At 43.2% G+C, this 18,002-nt stretch overlaps 1 protein-coding gene across 1 annotated transcript in view; it reads right to left on the bottom strand.

The window, feature by feature from the left end:
- Window positions 1-14,662: 14,662 nt before the first annotated feature.
- The window catches only part of PIP4K2A (phosphatidylinositol-5-phosphate 4-kinase type 2 alpha), a 164,087-nt gene continuing 160,747 nt past the window's right edge, over window positions 14,663-18,002 (bottom strand). The window contains exon 11 of the mRNA XM_088454244.1: window positions 14,663-16,884. Coding sequence (XP_088310370.1) covers window positions 16,804-16,884 — 81 coding nt within the window. The 3' untranslated portion in view covers window positions 14,663-16,803. The remainder of the gene's footprint in view (window positions 16,885-18,002) is intronic.

An 18,002-nucleotide genomic window follows, 5' to 3' on the forward strand; every position in this document is an offset into this window, starting at 1 on the left:
GAAGGGTTTCTTGCTGATGCCTAACATCCGGTCCAGAAGCGCTGCGTATGTATACTGTACTTGGGTCTGTATAATTCCTTTGTGCCAAATTGTGTATGGATCAATGTGCTTCGGAACCACACGTTCCAAGTCTGGAGTCTTTATTTACTGTATAAACTGCGTACGCAAATTAGCGTCATCCTTAGAAGGTATAGGCAGGATATTAGAAGGTATAGGAAGGAGTGTATAGAGGTTCTAATCCAGTATCATTACCATCTAGTACTCTCCACCGCATCTCCCATAATTCCTAAGCACTGCACCCTCCCTTTTCTTCAAGTTACACCTCTTCTTAACCCACACCACACTAAACCTCCACCTTGCCCTCCACTTGCTGTCACCCTTCCTAATTCAGAAGCCCACAGTCTCCTTATCCACCTGCACTAAATCAATCTCAACCCCACACTATAGCAACCCTAACAGTCTCCTTCTCTCTCCTCCCAACCCTGTCCCTCTCTCCTGTCTCCTCTGGAAAGCCAGTTCTGTCTATAATCAACTGGTCCCCATCCATGACGGTTTCATCTCCAACTCCTTGAATCTCCTAGCCATCACCAAATCCTGGATTTACCCATCTGACACCTGCAGCTATCTCCTTTGGGAGCCTCACATTCTTTCACGCTCCCTGGACTGGAGGTTTCCACAGTGTTGGGGTACTTCTATCGTCTGGTCACTCTCACCTACTCTTACCTTCTAAACTCTCCATTTCATTTTCATTCAATGCTCTTGCCTCTTCCAACTTTTTTTTTTTTCCTAGCCTAACCCTATCCCCTAAACTTAACATTAAGGGCTAAATGTAATAGAGTGCGAGTTCTAAAAAGGTGCAAGTTTAGCACTAAACTTGCAGATTTTCTGAACTCTCAAAGTAATTTTGTGTGAGAACACGCAAACTTATCTTTATCGCATTTTCAATACTCACATACTGCAAACTCGCATCCAGATGTTTTCCCATGGAAAGCATACAACTCGCACAATGCAATTGGGTGTGGAGTTGTCAACTCGCACAGAATTACTTAAAAAAACTTGCAAAATAATAGAACTGCTTCAGGCTAGCGAGTTTAGCCTGAGCAGCAGATCTGTGTAGGCTTCTGTGTGTAAAAAACAATGAAAGTGTTAAAATAAAAAATAATGACATGGGGTTCCCCCTAAAAGCACAACCAGCACCGGCCTATGTGAGATGGTCCTGGTTGTGAAAACACAGTGGAAAAAAGACGTAGGGGTCCCCCGTATTTTTAGCAACCAGCACCAGGCTGTTAGCCGATCCTGGTTGTGGAAATACAGGGGACAAAATGGGCTGGTTGTGTATTACCCGCAACCAGCCCTGGGCTCTAGCCAGCAGGGGTGTAATGCTGCAGCTGGGGGTCACACATAATGGGGTCCCCCTCCCAAAGCATTCTGCACTCCACATTAGTCATCCCAGGCCAAGAAATCCTTGGAGATGTTGGGATCTCCCCATAAAGGGGTCCCCTTTCTCCAGGGTACCCCAGGCTGATGGGTTGACTAATATAGTCTTTTACCGTAAGACTAGGGGTTCCAACAAGCCTCCCCCCGCATGCTGGTACTTGGAAAACCACAAGTACCAGCATGTGGGGCATTAAGAGCCTGTTGGTACCTCTAGTTCACCTGCAAATTAAATATTTTAAAATGGCAAGACACACACACTGTGGCCCTCATTCAGAGTCGATCATTAGATACAAGCGGTCGCTCTGAATGAGGGCTGCCGTTTGTGGTGTGAAGTGCGGCCTCCTGGTTGCTAGCTGAGCTGTGGGTTACTACCTACAGCTCTAGTGAGCGACCAGGTTGATGGTCGCGATGGTCAGGACCATCGCGACCATCGGTGCTTGCGACGTGACCCTAAGGTTGGGTCTTGGCAAGCGTAAGCCCCAGGGAGCTTCCTGCTCTGATCGAGCAGGAAGCTCCCCACTGACATCATTGCTGATGTCAGTGGGGCCGCCCCCAAACGGCAAGCGTTCCATCGGGAATGCCTCCGTTTGGTTGGCCACCCCCCCTGCCCGCCTCCCAAACGGGGCGAGCTGTCAATCACCATCGACAGCTCGCCCCCTTTGGTGCGGGACCCGTAGCGACGGAGCGCCCGTCGCTAGCCGAGTCTCGGGCATGCGCACGTCGGAGCCGGCTCCGACGTGCGCATGCCCAGTGTGCAAATATCGACCCGGTTGCAAACGCTCAGCGCTTGCGACCGGGTCTGAATAAGGCCCTGTATGTTGTATATTTTTATTACATATATATATATATATATATTCACTCACTCATTCACTCACACTACATACTAATCTTGTCCCTTGCGCTGGTCTGTTCCCTTGATCCACTATCTGTACCTTTAAAAATAAAAACATACTTATCCACCCCTTGGTTTGGATCTTTTTGTTTCCTCTCGGCATCCATGGTCTTGGCAAAAGAAAAAAACACAAACGCAGAGCCAACCATACAGAGTACTGTCCTCTAAGTACTTACCGAATCCTGGTTCAGCCACTTCATTTCCCATAAATGAATTTACTGAACGTTCATTGGCTGAGAGAGACGAGCCACCACCTCTCAGCTAATAAGCGGTTCCCCATAGACTTTAATGGTAGGAATGCACTTTGGTAACATTGTGGTTTCTACCACTGAAGTCTATGGGGGAGCAGCTTATTGGCTGAGTACTATGAAAATACTTAAGCAAAACAATATCAAAAGAATTTAGTCAGATTAGAACCCCCTCCCCATTTCCCCTCCTGATGAACCAGCACTTACAGTGCAGTTATATGTGGCATCAAAGGGGAGACAAGGGCAGCTTTGGGTAGAGCCTGTCACATGTACTGGTTAATCTAAGCTCAAGCTCATCCCTCTTCTGGTACAAAAAACTTGTCATGGAAACACAGGATATTTGAATGCTAACTAAATTTATTTTATTCCTTTAAAGATGGATCCACTCAGTAAGACAGTATTCTGATATTTACCAGTACAATACAATACTACACAGTATAACCCATAGGAGAGAAAGAGGTGGCTGACTTCCATCTGCTATATGGAGACATTGTTTTATAGGGTATCAATGCAGAAGTGACAAACCCTTATATGGTGATACACAAACAGATGTGGACAGATTTGTTGGTACCCTTACAATTTATTGCAACAATGTGACACTCCTCCTAAAAAGTGATGAAATGAAAAGCAATTGTCTCATGTATACCTGCATGCCTTTGTTACGTTATAGAAAAAAGCAAATAAACTGTGAACAGAGATAAATTATTGCTTATTCTCCAAAGATATTCTAATATGGCCTGGACAGATTTGTTGGTATCCCTTAGAAAAGGTAATAAATAACTGGATTATAGTGATACAGTATCTCAAACTAATTGCTTTCTTGAATTAGCATCACACAAGTCTTCAATCTTCTAATTAGTCATTCAGCCTATTTAAATGAAGAAAAGTAGTCACTCTGCTGTTTGGTATCATCGTGTGCACCACACTGAACATGGACCAGAGATAGCAAAGGAGAGAGTTGTCTGAGGAGATCAGAAAGCCAATCTCCCTGCACGCAGATGCAAAAAGAAAATCAACCCCAGATAAAGTAGAAGGTTAATGAGAAAAGTAGAAAAAGAGCCAAGGAAACCTTCCAAAGAGATACAAGCTGAAGTCAAAGTATGTCAGTAGGCTCCATGGAAGAAGACTCAGGAAGTATTAAGACTATCAAGGTATTCTTTAGCAAAACATATTTCCCAATGTAAGGAAGCTCAGGCGCAGGTCATGGGTCCTCAAATAGGATAATGACGCAAAACACACAGCTAAAAGCATCCAAGAATGACTAAGAACAAATCATTGGAATATTCTGAAGTGGCTTCTATAAGCCCTGATTTGAATCATTTTGCACATCTATGGAAAGAGCTGAAACTTGCAGGCTGGAGAAGACACCCATGAAGCCTGAGACAGCTGGAGCAGTTTGCTAAGGAAGAGTGTGCCAGACTACTTGCTGGCAGGTGCAGAAGTCTCATTGAGAGCTACAGAAATTGCTTGATTGCAGTCATTGGCTCTAAAGCTTGAGCAACAAAATATTAGATTAAGGATCCAATAATTTTTGCCCATGCCATTTTAATTTGTCTTATTATTTTAAACTAGCTGGGATACCAGGCATTGCCCAGGTTGAAGACAGGACCCTGAAGTACACCTGCAGCCTTTAATTGTTTACATTGTCCTCTTCTATAACCCCAGTCCATTGATCCTAAAAAGGACCCCACTGTTTGCTAACATGGCTTGCGACCGGCACCAGATTCAAATTGCACTGGCACTGTCTGACCATGTCTGCAGCTGCCGGTCGGTACACCAGCTATAATTAGCCGGCGGCCTGGCCCTACATCCACACCTGCTGGCTACTGATGGCACACAGGGGGAGGCGAGGGGCTGCTGGAGGGACACGGGGAGGTGAGTTGCTGGGTGGGCATAATGTGTAAGGGGCACTACTATTGTGTAGAAAAATGTGTTATATGGAGAATTACTACTAAATGGCATAATCTGTAAAGGGCATTACTGTGTGGTAGAATGTGTAAGGGGCATTACTGTGTGGCATAATGTATAAGGGGCACTACTACTGCATGGCATAATGTGGTTTAACCTGAATGGGGTCTGTGTGGCATAACCTGAATGGGGTTTGTGTGGCATAACCTGAATGGGCTCTGTGTGGGGGCAAATGTATGAGTTTTTTTACCTCTGGGGGGGCCCTTTTAAGATCTTGCTATGTGGCCCACAAAGTTCTAGTTACGCCCTTGCATGCAAACACAGAGGCACTGGATTTAATATGAATTTGCATGAGTCATCACGTTTGCTCAGACTAAGGTTAAAAGGTCATTTTGTACCTTTCGTGCAGGTTTTTGTCAGACTGCCAATTTCCACTGAAGCCAGCCCCGGTGCCTGTGTAATTTAAGAGTGTCCCCATTTTTAAGGATTTTGTGATAGTGTGTGGCCCTGACGAAGTTTAAACTAGGTAAAAACCTAATCCTAGTCAAACTACATGTCCATGTCAAATAAAGGACAAACAGACAGACATGCTTTCTCAGATATTCTGAGATATTTCTCAGATATTCTGAATTAAAAATCAAATGAAAGGTCTTATTTCTATTACATACGGAATAAACACTGATGGATCCCAATTACTTTTGTTAGTTTCCAATTGTTTCAGAGAAAAATATGCGCTTTTTTTTTTATGAAGGTTACCTACAAATTTGTCCATGTCCGTAAGAAGTGACAATATTTTATATTTGTACCCTATTATGACATCTAAAAATAACACATAAGAACAGCATCTGAAGCTCGGCTCGTCCTATAATATGGGACTAACAAATATATTTTGGGTGCCGCTTTAAAAATAGCAGTGGAAAGGAGGGAGTGTGTAGGGGGACCAAGCACAAGATGCAATCTCCACCTCACCCCTGGATTTCCTCTGGGCCTGTAAAAGAAGCAGATGGGCTCTGGGGAAAATAGCTGCACCTAGACCCCCTCGACTCTGACTAGTAATGAGGGGAACATAATTATATATTTCTCTCAATGGTAGTACAACTTAAAATCTACCACATATATTCTTGGTATAAGTAGCTTTGTTTCCCTGTTTTCCCAAACCATTGGCTAGCTGTAATACAGTATGAAATGATGGAATTTAAGAGCAGTAAGAGAACACACTTGTCACCGGGTGAGGATGTTTCTGCAAATGGATATGCAGAAACACTATGAATGTATAAAGCACTACGACATTCCAAAGTGATTCCTTGCGATATTTCAGAACTCTAATTTACATTTGGGTTGTGTGGCTGGGCTCCACATCTGGTGGAGCTGTCCTAGAATAAACCCTCTATAGAAAGATTACCGGGAGCTGCCTTGCTGACTGTAAGGCCCTGATTCAGAGATATCACAGCTGTTGCGTCTTTGTATGCTAATGCCACAGGAGACGTCTAGCGTAAAAAGACGCCTACTGCCGTGATCGCAGATCCGAGGGCTGCGTCTAAAGACGCAGCACCAGATCTACATTGCGACTATTGGTCGTGGCATTGGCCATCGGAGTGAGCCTAAGACCACTCAGAATAGCCACTTCATCCCCGCTGCCGAGGACCGTAAATCCGCAGTCACTATCCTTGTCACTCCGGCAAAACTCCTCCATTTTGGGAAACAGTCCACGGCTCCACCCTGGAACGCCTGCAGCCATGGGCGCCGAGGGGGGGGGGGAGCGGGTACAGTTTACACGGACCCGGGCTTGCCCCCCCCCTTCCTCACAGCAGCTCAACACACAGCTTGTGCTGGGCTGCAGTGCGAGACTGCCGGAGCAGTCTCCTATGGCTGTGGGTGGGAGCGATCACACTGATAGCCCCCCCACCCACCCGCTTAGCACCTGGCTGGCGGGCTTACATGATTTATCCTTTATTTTGTCAAGGATTGGACATGCCTTTATTTTGTCAAGGCTTGGCCACGCCTCCCACGATTGGGCCATGCCCCCTCCTTTACCTGGGCCCAGCCAGGCTCTTTACGGCCCTGCCTGCAGCCTGTCAATCAGGCTGCAGCATCCAAGATACTGCGAGCGACGTCGCAGAACGAGATCTGCACATGCACAGTGACTTTTATGTAAGATCTCAAACCATCGGAGATGTACGTGAACATCTGAATTACGTACATCGCTGAATTAGACCCTGAGCTGTTACCCTGTATTACCGCAGCCTAATCCGGGCTAGGACCATGCACTGACGTGCTCTCTCCTCTGTAATTTAAAAGAAATCCAACAATGGGTGACTCTAATTTCCTCGCATTGCTGTAGCTTCTCCCTACCTTTCCATCCCTGAATACTCGCTCCTTCCCCTCGCTTTTCCCTCTTATCACAAGATATCATTATCCACATACATTTCTAAATATTGTTGCAATTATTTTGTAATTGTCCAAAGCTTTTACTTATTGTCAGTATCTATATAATTAACTTCACTGCAAGAGCACGTATTTCTCAGAGCAACACTTACATGACTGCACCCGGTGATCATATGATAAACTTTACTTATTTTAAAAAACAATACAGAACCCCTGCAGAGTTGAATGAAAGTCAGATTGGGGAACGGTCTGCTGACCGATCTGTCGTCAATGTGTGTACCCAGCTTCGCTTTAACCGAGGCAGATTTACAGGGCAGGGCAGATATTGGTAGAGCATGTACTACGGAGTTACAATGTAGCTTTACTTTGTCTAGTCAAGCAGAAAGAGCCTTCTTATAGGAGAATTCACTCACATGCTCAGAGCTAGTTTAGAACTACACACACACATACTGTAACTAGTGGATGACTAATGCTCACTTTAAGAATCCTGGGTGTAGATTGGTAAATTGCTTCATTTGGCCACAGATACATTGAGCATTGATGGTTTCCTGGTAGCGCGGGTACAGCCAGAGCTGCAGAACCATCACTCCAATGTGCAGACCACCTGTTTTTGATCTTGTTAAAGCTCATCAGTGCAAGATATGGAACATTAGCTTCTGCTGCGTAGGGTTTGGAGAGTAATGGGGCAGAGTCTCATCGTAACAAACCTAAAATAATAAAAACACAAGCATTTACAGTAGTACGTTATTACAGTGCTTTATTTAATAAAGCAATTTCCATGTATGTGGGTGCGTTTAGCACTACGAGATACAACTTCAGTCTATCTCACCTGCGCAACGTAGGCTGGGTACACATTAGGTGATACATTGGACAATTTGTCATTTTGAGGCAAACAGGAATGCCCCATCATCCACATTGCATAGTGTATGCTCTATCGCGCTTTCACGTGCGCCGTTCATGGCATCTGCTCATCTGATGTGCTTCACATAGTGCACTGTGTATGCTCAACCAGGAGACCATAAGATATATTGGTGTAATCTTTCCCCTGAAGACATCACCTGAACGGCCAGTGATCTTCATGATGAAGTCATAGCATGTACAGGAGAAAAGATTAATTGGATACAATACTCAGACATGATGTATCGTGCCATCGTTCGGAAAATTGCATGGTGTGTACGCTCTATGTCGTTTGTTCTGGGATGAAGGGAAATTGGAACGACCATCGCGTCTTTTTAACGTCATGCTGATGTGTCCCCGGCCTAAGCAAAGTTTAACAAAAAGCTATGATATAGCAATGCAGACAAGAAAATGTTTATATTGCTACAAGTTCAAAACATAAACTCATTGGCCGCAGTAAATGTTTCCAGCGTTTGTATAAGCTCAGATATGTATGTTGTATATGTTCTGTCGCTCATTATCCGTCGCACCTTTGTTACCTCCACTATGGAAACAGGAATGGTTCTATAATACATCAGAGAGACACTTCTATATTGGAATATTGGAGCATTGTGTGCTGATAATGCATAAATAAATACATGGGACTTTCAATAATCGATGACGGGTCTATGGCAGGGCAATGCGCACACTGTGCTGGCGCGAGCCCAGTAGCGAGTGAATTTTCACTCGCTGCGGGACTCACTACAAGACGGGGCGGCTGTCGATTGTGATTGACAGCTCGCCCTGTTTTGTAGTCGTGCAGGGGGGGTGGCTTGACAAACGGAGGCGTTCCTGAAGGAACGCCTGCTGTTTGTGGGCGGCCCTACTGACATCATTCGTGATGTCAGTAGTGAACTTCCTGCTCTATTAGAGCAGGAAGTTCACTGGGGCTTGCGGTGGACGGGACCCTACCACAAGGGCCTCATAGCAAGCCCGATGGTCGCGATAATCGCGACCATCGCCAGGCCGCACGCTAAAGCCGTGGGTGGTCACCCATAGCTTAGCGAGCGGCCTGGAGGCCGTTAAAAAAAAAAACGTCTCGCCATGATTCTGAGCGCTCGCAAATAGTGAGCGCCTCTGATTCAGGGCCATGGTTCCAACCCATGTCAGACCTTGTTTACACTGCACTTTCGATCTGGGTTATTCGCAGGTCAACCCCGTTCACACTGAACCTTGGTCTGCCCTGCTAAACTTGTGAGGTCATAAAAAGTGGGAGGTGACTGCTCCACAACCACTAATCAGCCGATTTTAGGCATGACCCAGGTCGGATAAACCGGGTCACACCGTTTACACTGCACCATTATCCTAGTCCATCCTGGGTCTGACCCTGGTAGCTACCTGGGTTGGATTCCCGGGTCATTTGACCTGGGTTATTTTTCAGGGAGCCTTTTCCACTAAGCAGCGACCAGGGTAGACCCGGCAATAACCCCAGTTAATGCAGCAGTGGAAAAGGGGTTCAAGTGACTCATGCCTTGGTACATGTCACAAGGATGCATTCTGATAAACATTGGTTCAGACCACCCCATAGCTTTCTCCAATGTGTACATTTCAACTGAACAAGGTTACATTGCATAACTTGACATCATCCCTGAAATAACATGATACTATGATAAGCCTTGTTTAGGATATATACAGGATTATATATAGCAATGAAAATATTGAAGACTCTTTTTTTGGGCGAATAAAACGGGATTTACCCCATTTTTTTGGCCTCCGGGCAATTAAATTACATCCCATTTTATTCGCCCGAAGTTTTCAGGCTAATACAAATAGGATCCATGATAAGGTCACCGGCCTATGGGCCTGATTCAGAGCTGAACGCTTTGAGCAGAGCGCTCGCTCTGAATCAGGGCCCTCCTACCTGAAAATGGAGCGGCCTCCTGGCCGCTCGCATAGCTGTGGGTGACCACCCACAGCATATGCGAGTGGCCAAAAAGATGGTCGCGATGGTCTTTGACCATCGGGCTTGCGACGAGACCCTGCGGTAGGGTCTCGCTGCCGCAAGCCCAGGAGTGATTTTGGCTCTATCAGAGCCAAAATCACTCCCACTGACATCATTACTGATGTCAGTGGGGCCGGCTTCAGACGGTAGGCGTTCCCATGGGAAACCCTCTGTCTGGCCGCCACGGCCCCGGCACGCCCACCAAAGGGGGCGTGATGTCAGTCACCATCGACAGCACGCCCCCTTTGGTGCGAGACCCCGAGCGACGTATTTCTCGTTGCTCGCCTGGTCTCGCGCATGCGCACGACGGAGCTCCCTCTGTCGTGCGCATGCTGCAAACATCGACCCGCTTGCGAGCGTCATTTGCTCGCGAGCGGGTCTGAATGACCCCCTATGTGTTTTCGTGACCACGGTCGCAAAAACAGGGCTGCTTATCTGGGATTTTTTTTTTACCTGCCTCTAACATGTGAAAAAAAAAAATCCCTGTTAACTGCCGGCTTCAGAGCTAATTGAATGGCGCCCCGGGAGCTTGATTAGCCGCCGTAATTGAATTCCCCTCATAATGTCATATAATGTGAAATATCGTATCAAAGTCTTTCTGTCATTGAAATGCAAAGTAATGTTATTGTTATGCTATAAAACTACATATATTATATAAATATTGTAAGTTCTTAGAAACCTGATTTTATTACAATATATAGATTCCCATTTTGGGTATGTGATGTCACTTCCTCTTTTGAGCTATGCTCTTTTCTCTCATAGGGGTCTATTTACTAAGCAGTGTTAGGAGACAGAGTGAAAAGTGATAAGAAAGTGATAAGGTGCCAGCCAATCAGCTCCCAACTGTCATTTTTCAAACACAGCCTGTGAGATGACAGTTGGGAGCTGATTGGCTGGCACCTTATCACTTTCTTATCACTTTTCACTCTGTCTCCTAACACTGCTTAGTAAATAGACCCCATAGTCAAAAGACAACTGCCCAGTTTTAATCAAGTGAAGGTGATCAGCCAATATTGAGCCTGGATGTGGGGGAGCTGCTTGAGACCATCCAGGGACGGCTTTACCATCAGGCAAACCTAGGTGGTTACTTAAAGTGACAATGGTTAGGGGGCACCAGGAGCACTGAATGGGCAACACAATGCCATACACCCAGTGTTTTTAATGTCCCCAGTGTGCCCTCACATGAAGCGCAGGTTGCTGACACAGAAGCTGTGGAAGGGTCGGATAATGGTTTTTGGGGGCCATGGGCAAACTTGTGGGGACCCCTACCAATACAAATGCCAAAATGATATACTGGCAAGGTTGTTAAAAAGTATAATGTATAAATACTGCCAGGACCACAAATGTGTTGAACACACTGTAGTGTCTCAGTTTACATTATGCCATAGTGCCCCGAGTTCACATTATGCCTGTTGCAACATAATTTGATGCAGCCCCTGCTCCGACTGCCCTGTTGTTAATCTGGCACTGAGCTGTGGGCAGTTTTATGGCTATATAAGCATGTGTGTGTGACATTACCAATACATGAGACATTTTGTGCCTCTTGCCTCAGAGATGTCACTAATTCCTACTAACAGCTACACTTTGAACAACTTAAGGGAGAGATGTATCAAGCGATATAAAGTGAAGAATTTGCCCAAAGCAATCAATCAGCTACCAATTGTCATTTATCTAGCACGGTATTTGAAATGACAGTTAGAAGCGGATTGGTTTATTTGGCCAACTTCTCCATTGTACTTTTCCAAGGCTTGATGCATTTCCCCCTAAGAGAGAAATAGCGAATATATAACACCATACCATATTTCTGGGCTTGGTATCAATTCATTCATACACAAGGAGAACTGGACAGATATGAGGCATAACAGCTAGCTATGCAATGTCCAGGGAGAGTTATCAGGACCAAACAGGAAGCAGTATTTCCTTTTAAAATGTATTAGTTGACTTACTGGAATATTGGTGGGCAAAGAAAAAAGTGCTCCCCCCACAGTTACAACCTTGTCTGAAATAACAAACTATTATTGATATTACTAGGAGGTCCCTATAATAAAATAACTTAGAATTAATGTTTAGTGGTCCTTAAAATAATAGAAAATAATGAAAGCTATAATCACAAATGGCAACACAGAGCATATACCACAGCTAGCCTTCTGTCCAATGTCTGCAGTTCCATCACAACAGCTTCAAATTTGGCTGCATAGGTCTTTTAAACAAACATCAAAACACTGAAAAACGCAACTTACCTTTCTGTCCTGGCAGGAGACATTTTGTTGGAGTCCACTATATTCATGAAGGAAAAGAAAAGGGTATCTGCACACTGTTAATTATAAGTGTAATGGTGTATACACACGGTCAGATTTCCCTGGTCGATTTGAACGATAACGATATTGATCATATTATTATTGTTCAAATCGACCTGTTTCTGGCCCCTTGAAACGACCAAACGATGGTCGATGCGTGGGCACGGATGGTCGATATCGACCATCGCCCGTGCATGCAGGCCAACCTGGTCGATATCAACCAGTTTAGCCTAGTTACTATAGGGACCCTCGATCAGTAGTTGGGGGGTTGGTGCATGTGCTGGATGTTCGATAACCATCATCCAGCACAATTGCGGACGATCAGACAAATATATCTGATCGTTGTCTGATCTGACCATGTGTACGGGCCATTAGACCCCATGCATATTCAGATCAATGATATTTAGTGATAGGGGTGCAGCCCTAATCAACCAAATGAAACTGTAAAATTAAGAGAAAGAGTTAGGGATTGTGTTTATGGGCACACAAAAGGAATTTAGAACACAATAAAATATAGATTTTATTAGTATTAAGCTAAAATTATCCCAAATCAAGGGGATCACACAGTGAAATATAGAGGTTAAAAACTAAAAAATAACAGAACATACATAATGTGTGCAAAAAAAGTATTAGAAATAATGTGAATAAACGCAATTAAAAAGCGAGGTCCATTAATAGATCTTAAACAATGTAGGATAATTGTCCTGTAACTAGATGAGGTGGGAGTATAAATAGTACAGTATATTAAAGATGAATAATTATTTATTTATTTATTTATTTATTAACAGTTTCTTATATAGCGCAGCATATTCCGTTGCGCTTTACAATTGGAAACATTGATAGAACAAAACAGGGTAATAACAGACAGACATAGAGGTAAGAGGGCCCTGCTTGCAAGCTTACAATCTATAGGGAAACAGGCATTGATACACAAGGATAGGTAATTGGGCACCTCAGCAAAGATAGGATACTGGTCGATTAAAATATGGACTATAATTTGCCTGTCATTGGCTTATGATTGCTGTCTATGCCAGCAGTGAAACTTATTTATTTCCCAGAACTCCCACTAATTACAAGTGCATTCATAAAAAAGTCAGCCAAAAAATCAATCGTTGCCAGCAGAGACAAAGATTTATTGGAAGTCTATTATTAGTTACATATGTCAAATCACGATTATCATCAATTTAACTTATTGATTGTATTATAATATTGATTCAGGATCCAAATATCCCTATATAAATTATCACAGTATGCGTCTGAAATTAATTGTATCAGCACCGTGAAATAAAATAAATCTACTACATTACTATCTAGTTCTCAAGTGGCTCATGTATCTTCTGTGGGAAATTGATGTTTTACCTAGTATTCCACTATACCATTATGCACGTTGTTATTTTTTAGTTTTTAACCTCTATATTTCACTGTATAATCCCCTTGATTTGGGATCATTTTAGCCTAATACTAATAAAAACTATAGTGTATTGTGTTCTAATTTCTAATTTCTTTCTCTTAATTTTGGAGTCCACTATATACCTGTCAGTGAATGTGAGACTCCAAGAATATTGCAATGAATATACAGATGTTTGTGCATACACTGGGCATCTTTACATCAGTAATAGATGTAAATTTCGCACACCCCATTGATCAGTGATCGCTAGCAATGCAGTTCTGTCGCTCCTAGTTTTATTTATGTGAATAAGATGCACATTTTGGAATGCAGAGGTGCACGGGACCTGGTGTGCCGAGAGGGGCTATTTGTCGCGACTGAAGCCATAGTAAAATAGGACACATCTGTAGGACTCTCTGCACACCAAGCAGATGCTTGCTATGTCTGACCATCCTAGGAAGTAGTGGTTTTAAACTGCTGCTTGCAGAACTCATGTTTGTGCTCCGAACTGTGGAGCCGGCCCTGCCGGCGGTACAAATCCCGACGCCGGAAGACCGGCACCAGTGAAGTTCCCAACAGCTGTAAAGGTAAGTACTGACTAACCTAACCCCCCCTAACCCTCCTTTAGGGGTTCCTAACCCTAACCTCCCTCCCTAGTGCCTAACCCCCCTTTAAGTGCCTAAACCTAACCCCTCCTTCCCCGCAGCCTAAACTTAGGTCTCCCAGGGGATGCCTAACCCTAACCTCCCCCCGGGGGTGCCTAACCCTAACCCCTTTTCCCCAAGCCTACCTCAAACACTCTCCCGGGGGGAGTGCCTAGCCCTAAGTTCCCCCCAAGAACCCCTAACCTATCCCTCCCCCCCCGCGGCTGTCCGCACGCGGCTTACCTTCGATCAGTATGCTGGGCTTTGGGATCCCGGTGTAGGTAAAATGACAGGCGTCGGGATATAGATGCCTGTCATTAGACCCCTGCCGGGATTAGACAGTCGGCATTTCGACCGTCGGCTTCCTGACTGCATCCCGGTCATTTTATGGGCTGAGCCAATTTCCATGAGAATGCAATCCCTAGGAACCAGTGGCACAGCTGAAGCATGAAGCAGAACATTGGTTCAGTCCACAAAATGGCTGCCCCACAGTGCGAATTGCAAATTTTAGAAACTAAAGATCTGTAGCAAGTAATCAGAAAATATGAAGTCCAAAAACAAACAGACTGGTAGCAAAAAAAAGAAATAAAATATATACATTTTTTGGAGAAAGTTTCACCGAGAGACAATGTATTTTTTTCCTAGTGGTTTTTACAAATTATTGTGTAAAAATGACAAACTCACATTGTAACAGTTTCCACAACAACAAAACTGAGAGACAAAGGTAACAACACTGTAAAAACTGTAAGCATGCATAATTTGTTGGCCAAAAAAGAAATTTCACTCAAATATCACATTTCACTAAAACAGACTTTTATGCTCATTTATTACATGTCCATGGCGGGCATTTATTAAAAGGCAAATGTTGAAATGGTTGCTAGGGGAACGCCATAATATTCTTTACATATACTGGTGGATAAATGTCCCCTCATTTGTTTAAGACTACTTGTTTGTGACTTATTTCCCTGCTGTGTACAAAATGGCTGCCTCTACCGTGTGTGGGCACATTATTATGGTGACCATCCCACACTGACTGGTGTGAAAAAGGGCACATAACAGACAGAACAGTCTTGATCTCAGAAGCAGCGTTGAATCACATAAACACAGTGTAAGGGCAAAAAAATCTCTACCTGATAAAAAGATAAAAATAACTACATAAGGGTGCCCTGCCATTAAGAGAACTGATTGACTGATAGTTACTACAAAAAAAACATTTTCCCTCCATCCACAGTTTGCCTTGAAGAGGTTGAGGTAAGTTTAGCAAAATATGTGCTGGGCAGCTCTCTCCACCAATACAGTTAAGAACAGGGAAGAGACGGAGCGCTGTTAAACGATTATTAATGGGTTACCAAGGGGCAGATTTATCAAATCGTGGAGAGAGTTAAAGTACCAGCCAGTCAGCTTCTGTCAGTTTTCAAGCACAGCCTGTAACATGAGAGTTAGAAGCTGATTGGTTGGTACTTTATCTCTCTCTAAAGTTTGATAAACCTCCCTCCAAATCCTCTCTGAGGTGAATGGGTGAGGCGTGAGTTTTTAGTGGACAAGTTTCCATAATTCTCTACATAATGAACCCTAGTTCTGCTGGTGACATGTTCTCTTTAAAATATATATTGTTAAATGTGTTTTCAGTGATTAGGTGACCGATAATTTTCCAGCAGTAAACATGGAAATTTCGCCATATATGCCTCTTAAACAAACCCCCCCCCCCAAAAAAAAAAATAACCAAGGTAACAAAATGTTAGAAGCTCCCAGACACCGAATACACATTACTTTTCAATGTTGTATTTTTTGTTGCAACACATAAACTCAACGTCTACTAAACATATTTGATACAAACATGAATATCACAGGCTGGGAACATGAACAGAGGTGCCCTCACGCTACGATGTAAACAGTTGTTCTTTATCAAACTCCTTAAGATGGCCTTGCTTGTTTCAAAGCTATAGAATCAATTGTTTATTGATAACGCCTAAAACTATGCAAGCAAATTGTCTTTGTAACATTGAAGTGGACGGTACGGCGACACTCCCAAAAAATGACGACGACGCAGTGCATTGTAAAGTGCAGGTCATTGTGGCAAAAATGTAAAGACGCGCATACACTGACGTTATGGCATTAACGCTCCTAATAAGCTGATTTAAGCTACACGGGATGCATGGCTCGTCTGTATGTTCATGTGAAATTGTCCACCCATTCTCATTACGCTGACGCCAGTTTCTTGCATGTGATGTTCAGATTTTGCAGCTCTGAAACATTATCTCTTTCCGCTCTTATTATTGTAATGAATACTGACGATCTAATAAAAAAAAAAATAATAATAATAAAAATAAAATAAACTGATCTACAGTTTACTGTTTGATACCATTTTAATAAACTTCACATGCATTTTGCTCTGCTGGATCTCAAATACTTCATCCGTTGATTTAGCGCGGCGTGCATCTGTGCATTATATTTTCTGTGCAACTTTGAAAAGCGGATTCAGTTTTGTTTTTTTCCTTCTTGAATTAAACATGAAAAAGTAAAAAATAACTAGGACTATGCCAGGAAGCGACGGAAGTTAGTGATCTCGCACGCAAGTCATCTTTGCCAGAAGATGCAAGTTGCTGGAGGTCCTTCTCTGCATGATGAGCTTAAGTTACAGCACGGTCTGTCTGTCTGTCTTTCCACCCAAACTGCATCAATGTCTGTCTTGACTGACCAGAACTTTCTCTTGGGTGTCAGAAGAGGTTACGTCAGGATGTTGTTAATAAAGTCCAAGAAACGCTTAGAATACTGTTCTGGATTAACAGTGGAGATCTCTGCTCCTGCCTGTAGAGGAAATAATATAGTGACTGTGACTATCACATGAAAAAACATTAGTGTCATTAAACCGTGACATTATGGCAGGTCCCATTTATCAGTTTTAAAGATATAAACAATCATTTGTAAGAACCCTATAGAATCCACCACAAAACTACAGTGGCAGGGACAATATTTAGGACAGGGAAGGTAGAGAGGGATTTGGCAATTTTCGAGGTGCCACAAAGTCTCTGCTACACAAGCTTGATAGGTCCTGTTGTTGGCTTCTAGTGCCTCTGGCACTAAAGTGAAAATTGTGTGATGAATGAGGATGTCCCCTGATGTCACAAAGTCATGTCATGAGGGATGTCCCTAGCTGATGGGGGCTAAAGCAGTGCTAGTGGGACAGTGCTAAGTGACCAATGAAGAGTTTAACTCCTGTTTAATATTATCTGGCATCTTTAAATTCTGCCAACAAGCAAGAAAAGCTCCAATTTACTAAGCGTTTCTTGCTGGAGAAATCATTGTTATCTGCAGCTACCAGTGTACCATAGTGAGCTATGGGGAAAGTTTTTGATGCAATTTATCAAGCAATGAAGAAGCCAGTAATTCTCTCTATGGATATAATACTTTTCTCCATCTCAGGCTGGCATTATGTAGTGATTTTGTCTCACAGAGAGGGAATTCTCTGCAAACAGCGGTCACTCTGATGAGCAGGCTTTAAGGCAGTGTTTTTATTTAGCTACCTCTTTTACTTTTATTTAGCTGGGCACTTTTACTTTTATTTAGCTGGCCAGTTTTACTTTTATTTTATTTAACTGAGCAATTTTGCTTTTATTTTATTTAGCTGGGCACTTATATTTATATTTAGCTGTCCCTATTACTTTTATTTAGCTGGCATTTGTATTTTTATTTAGCTGAGCACTTTTACTTTTATATTATTTAGCTGGCCATTATTATTTTATTTAGCTGTCCAGTTTTATTTTATTTAGATGCCCACTTTTAATTTTATTTTATTAAGCTGGTCAGTTTTTTAAGCTGGCCACTTTTACTTTTATGTTATTTAACTGCCCATTTTTACTTTTATTTGATTTAGTTGGTCACTTTTACTTTTATTTAGCTGCCAACATATATTTTTATTTTATTTA

This window comes from Taudactylus pleione, unplaced genomic scaffold (genome assembly GCF_031769625.1).
Source record: "Taudactylus pleione unplaced genomic scaffold, aTauple2 ptg000610l, whole genome shotgun sequence".
NCBI lineage: Eukaryota > Metazoa > Chordata > Amphibia > Anura > Myobatrachidae > Taudactylus > Taudactylus pleione.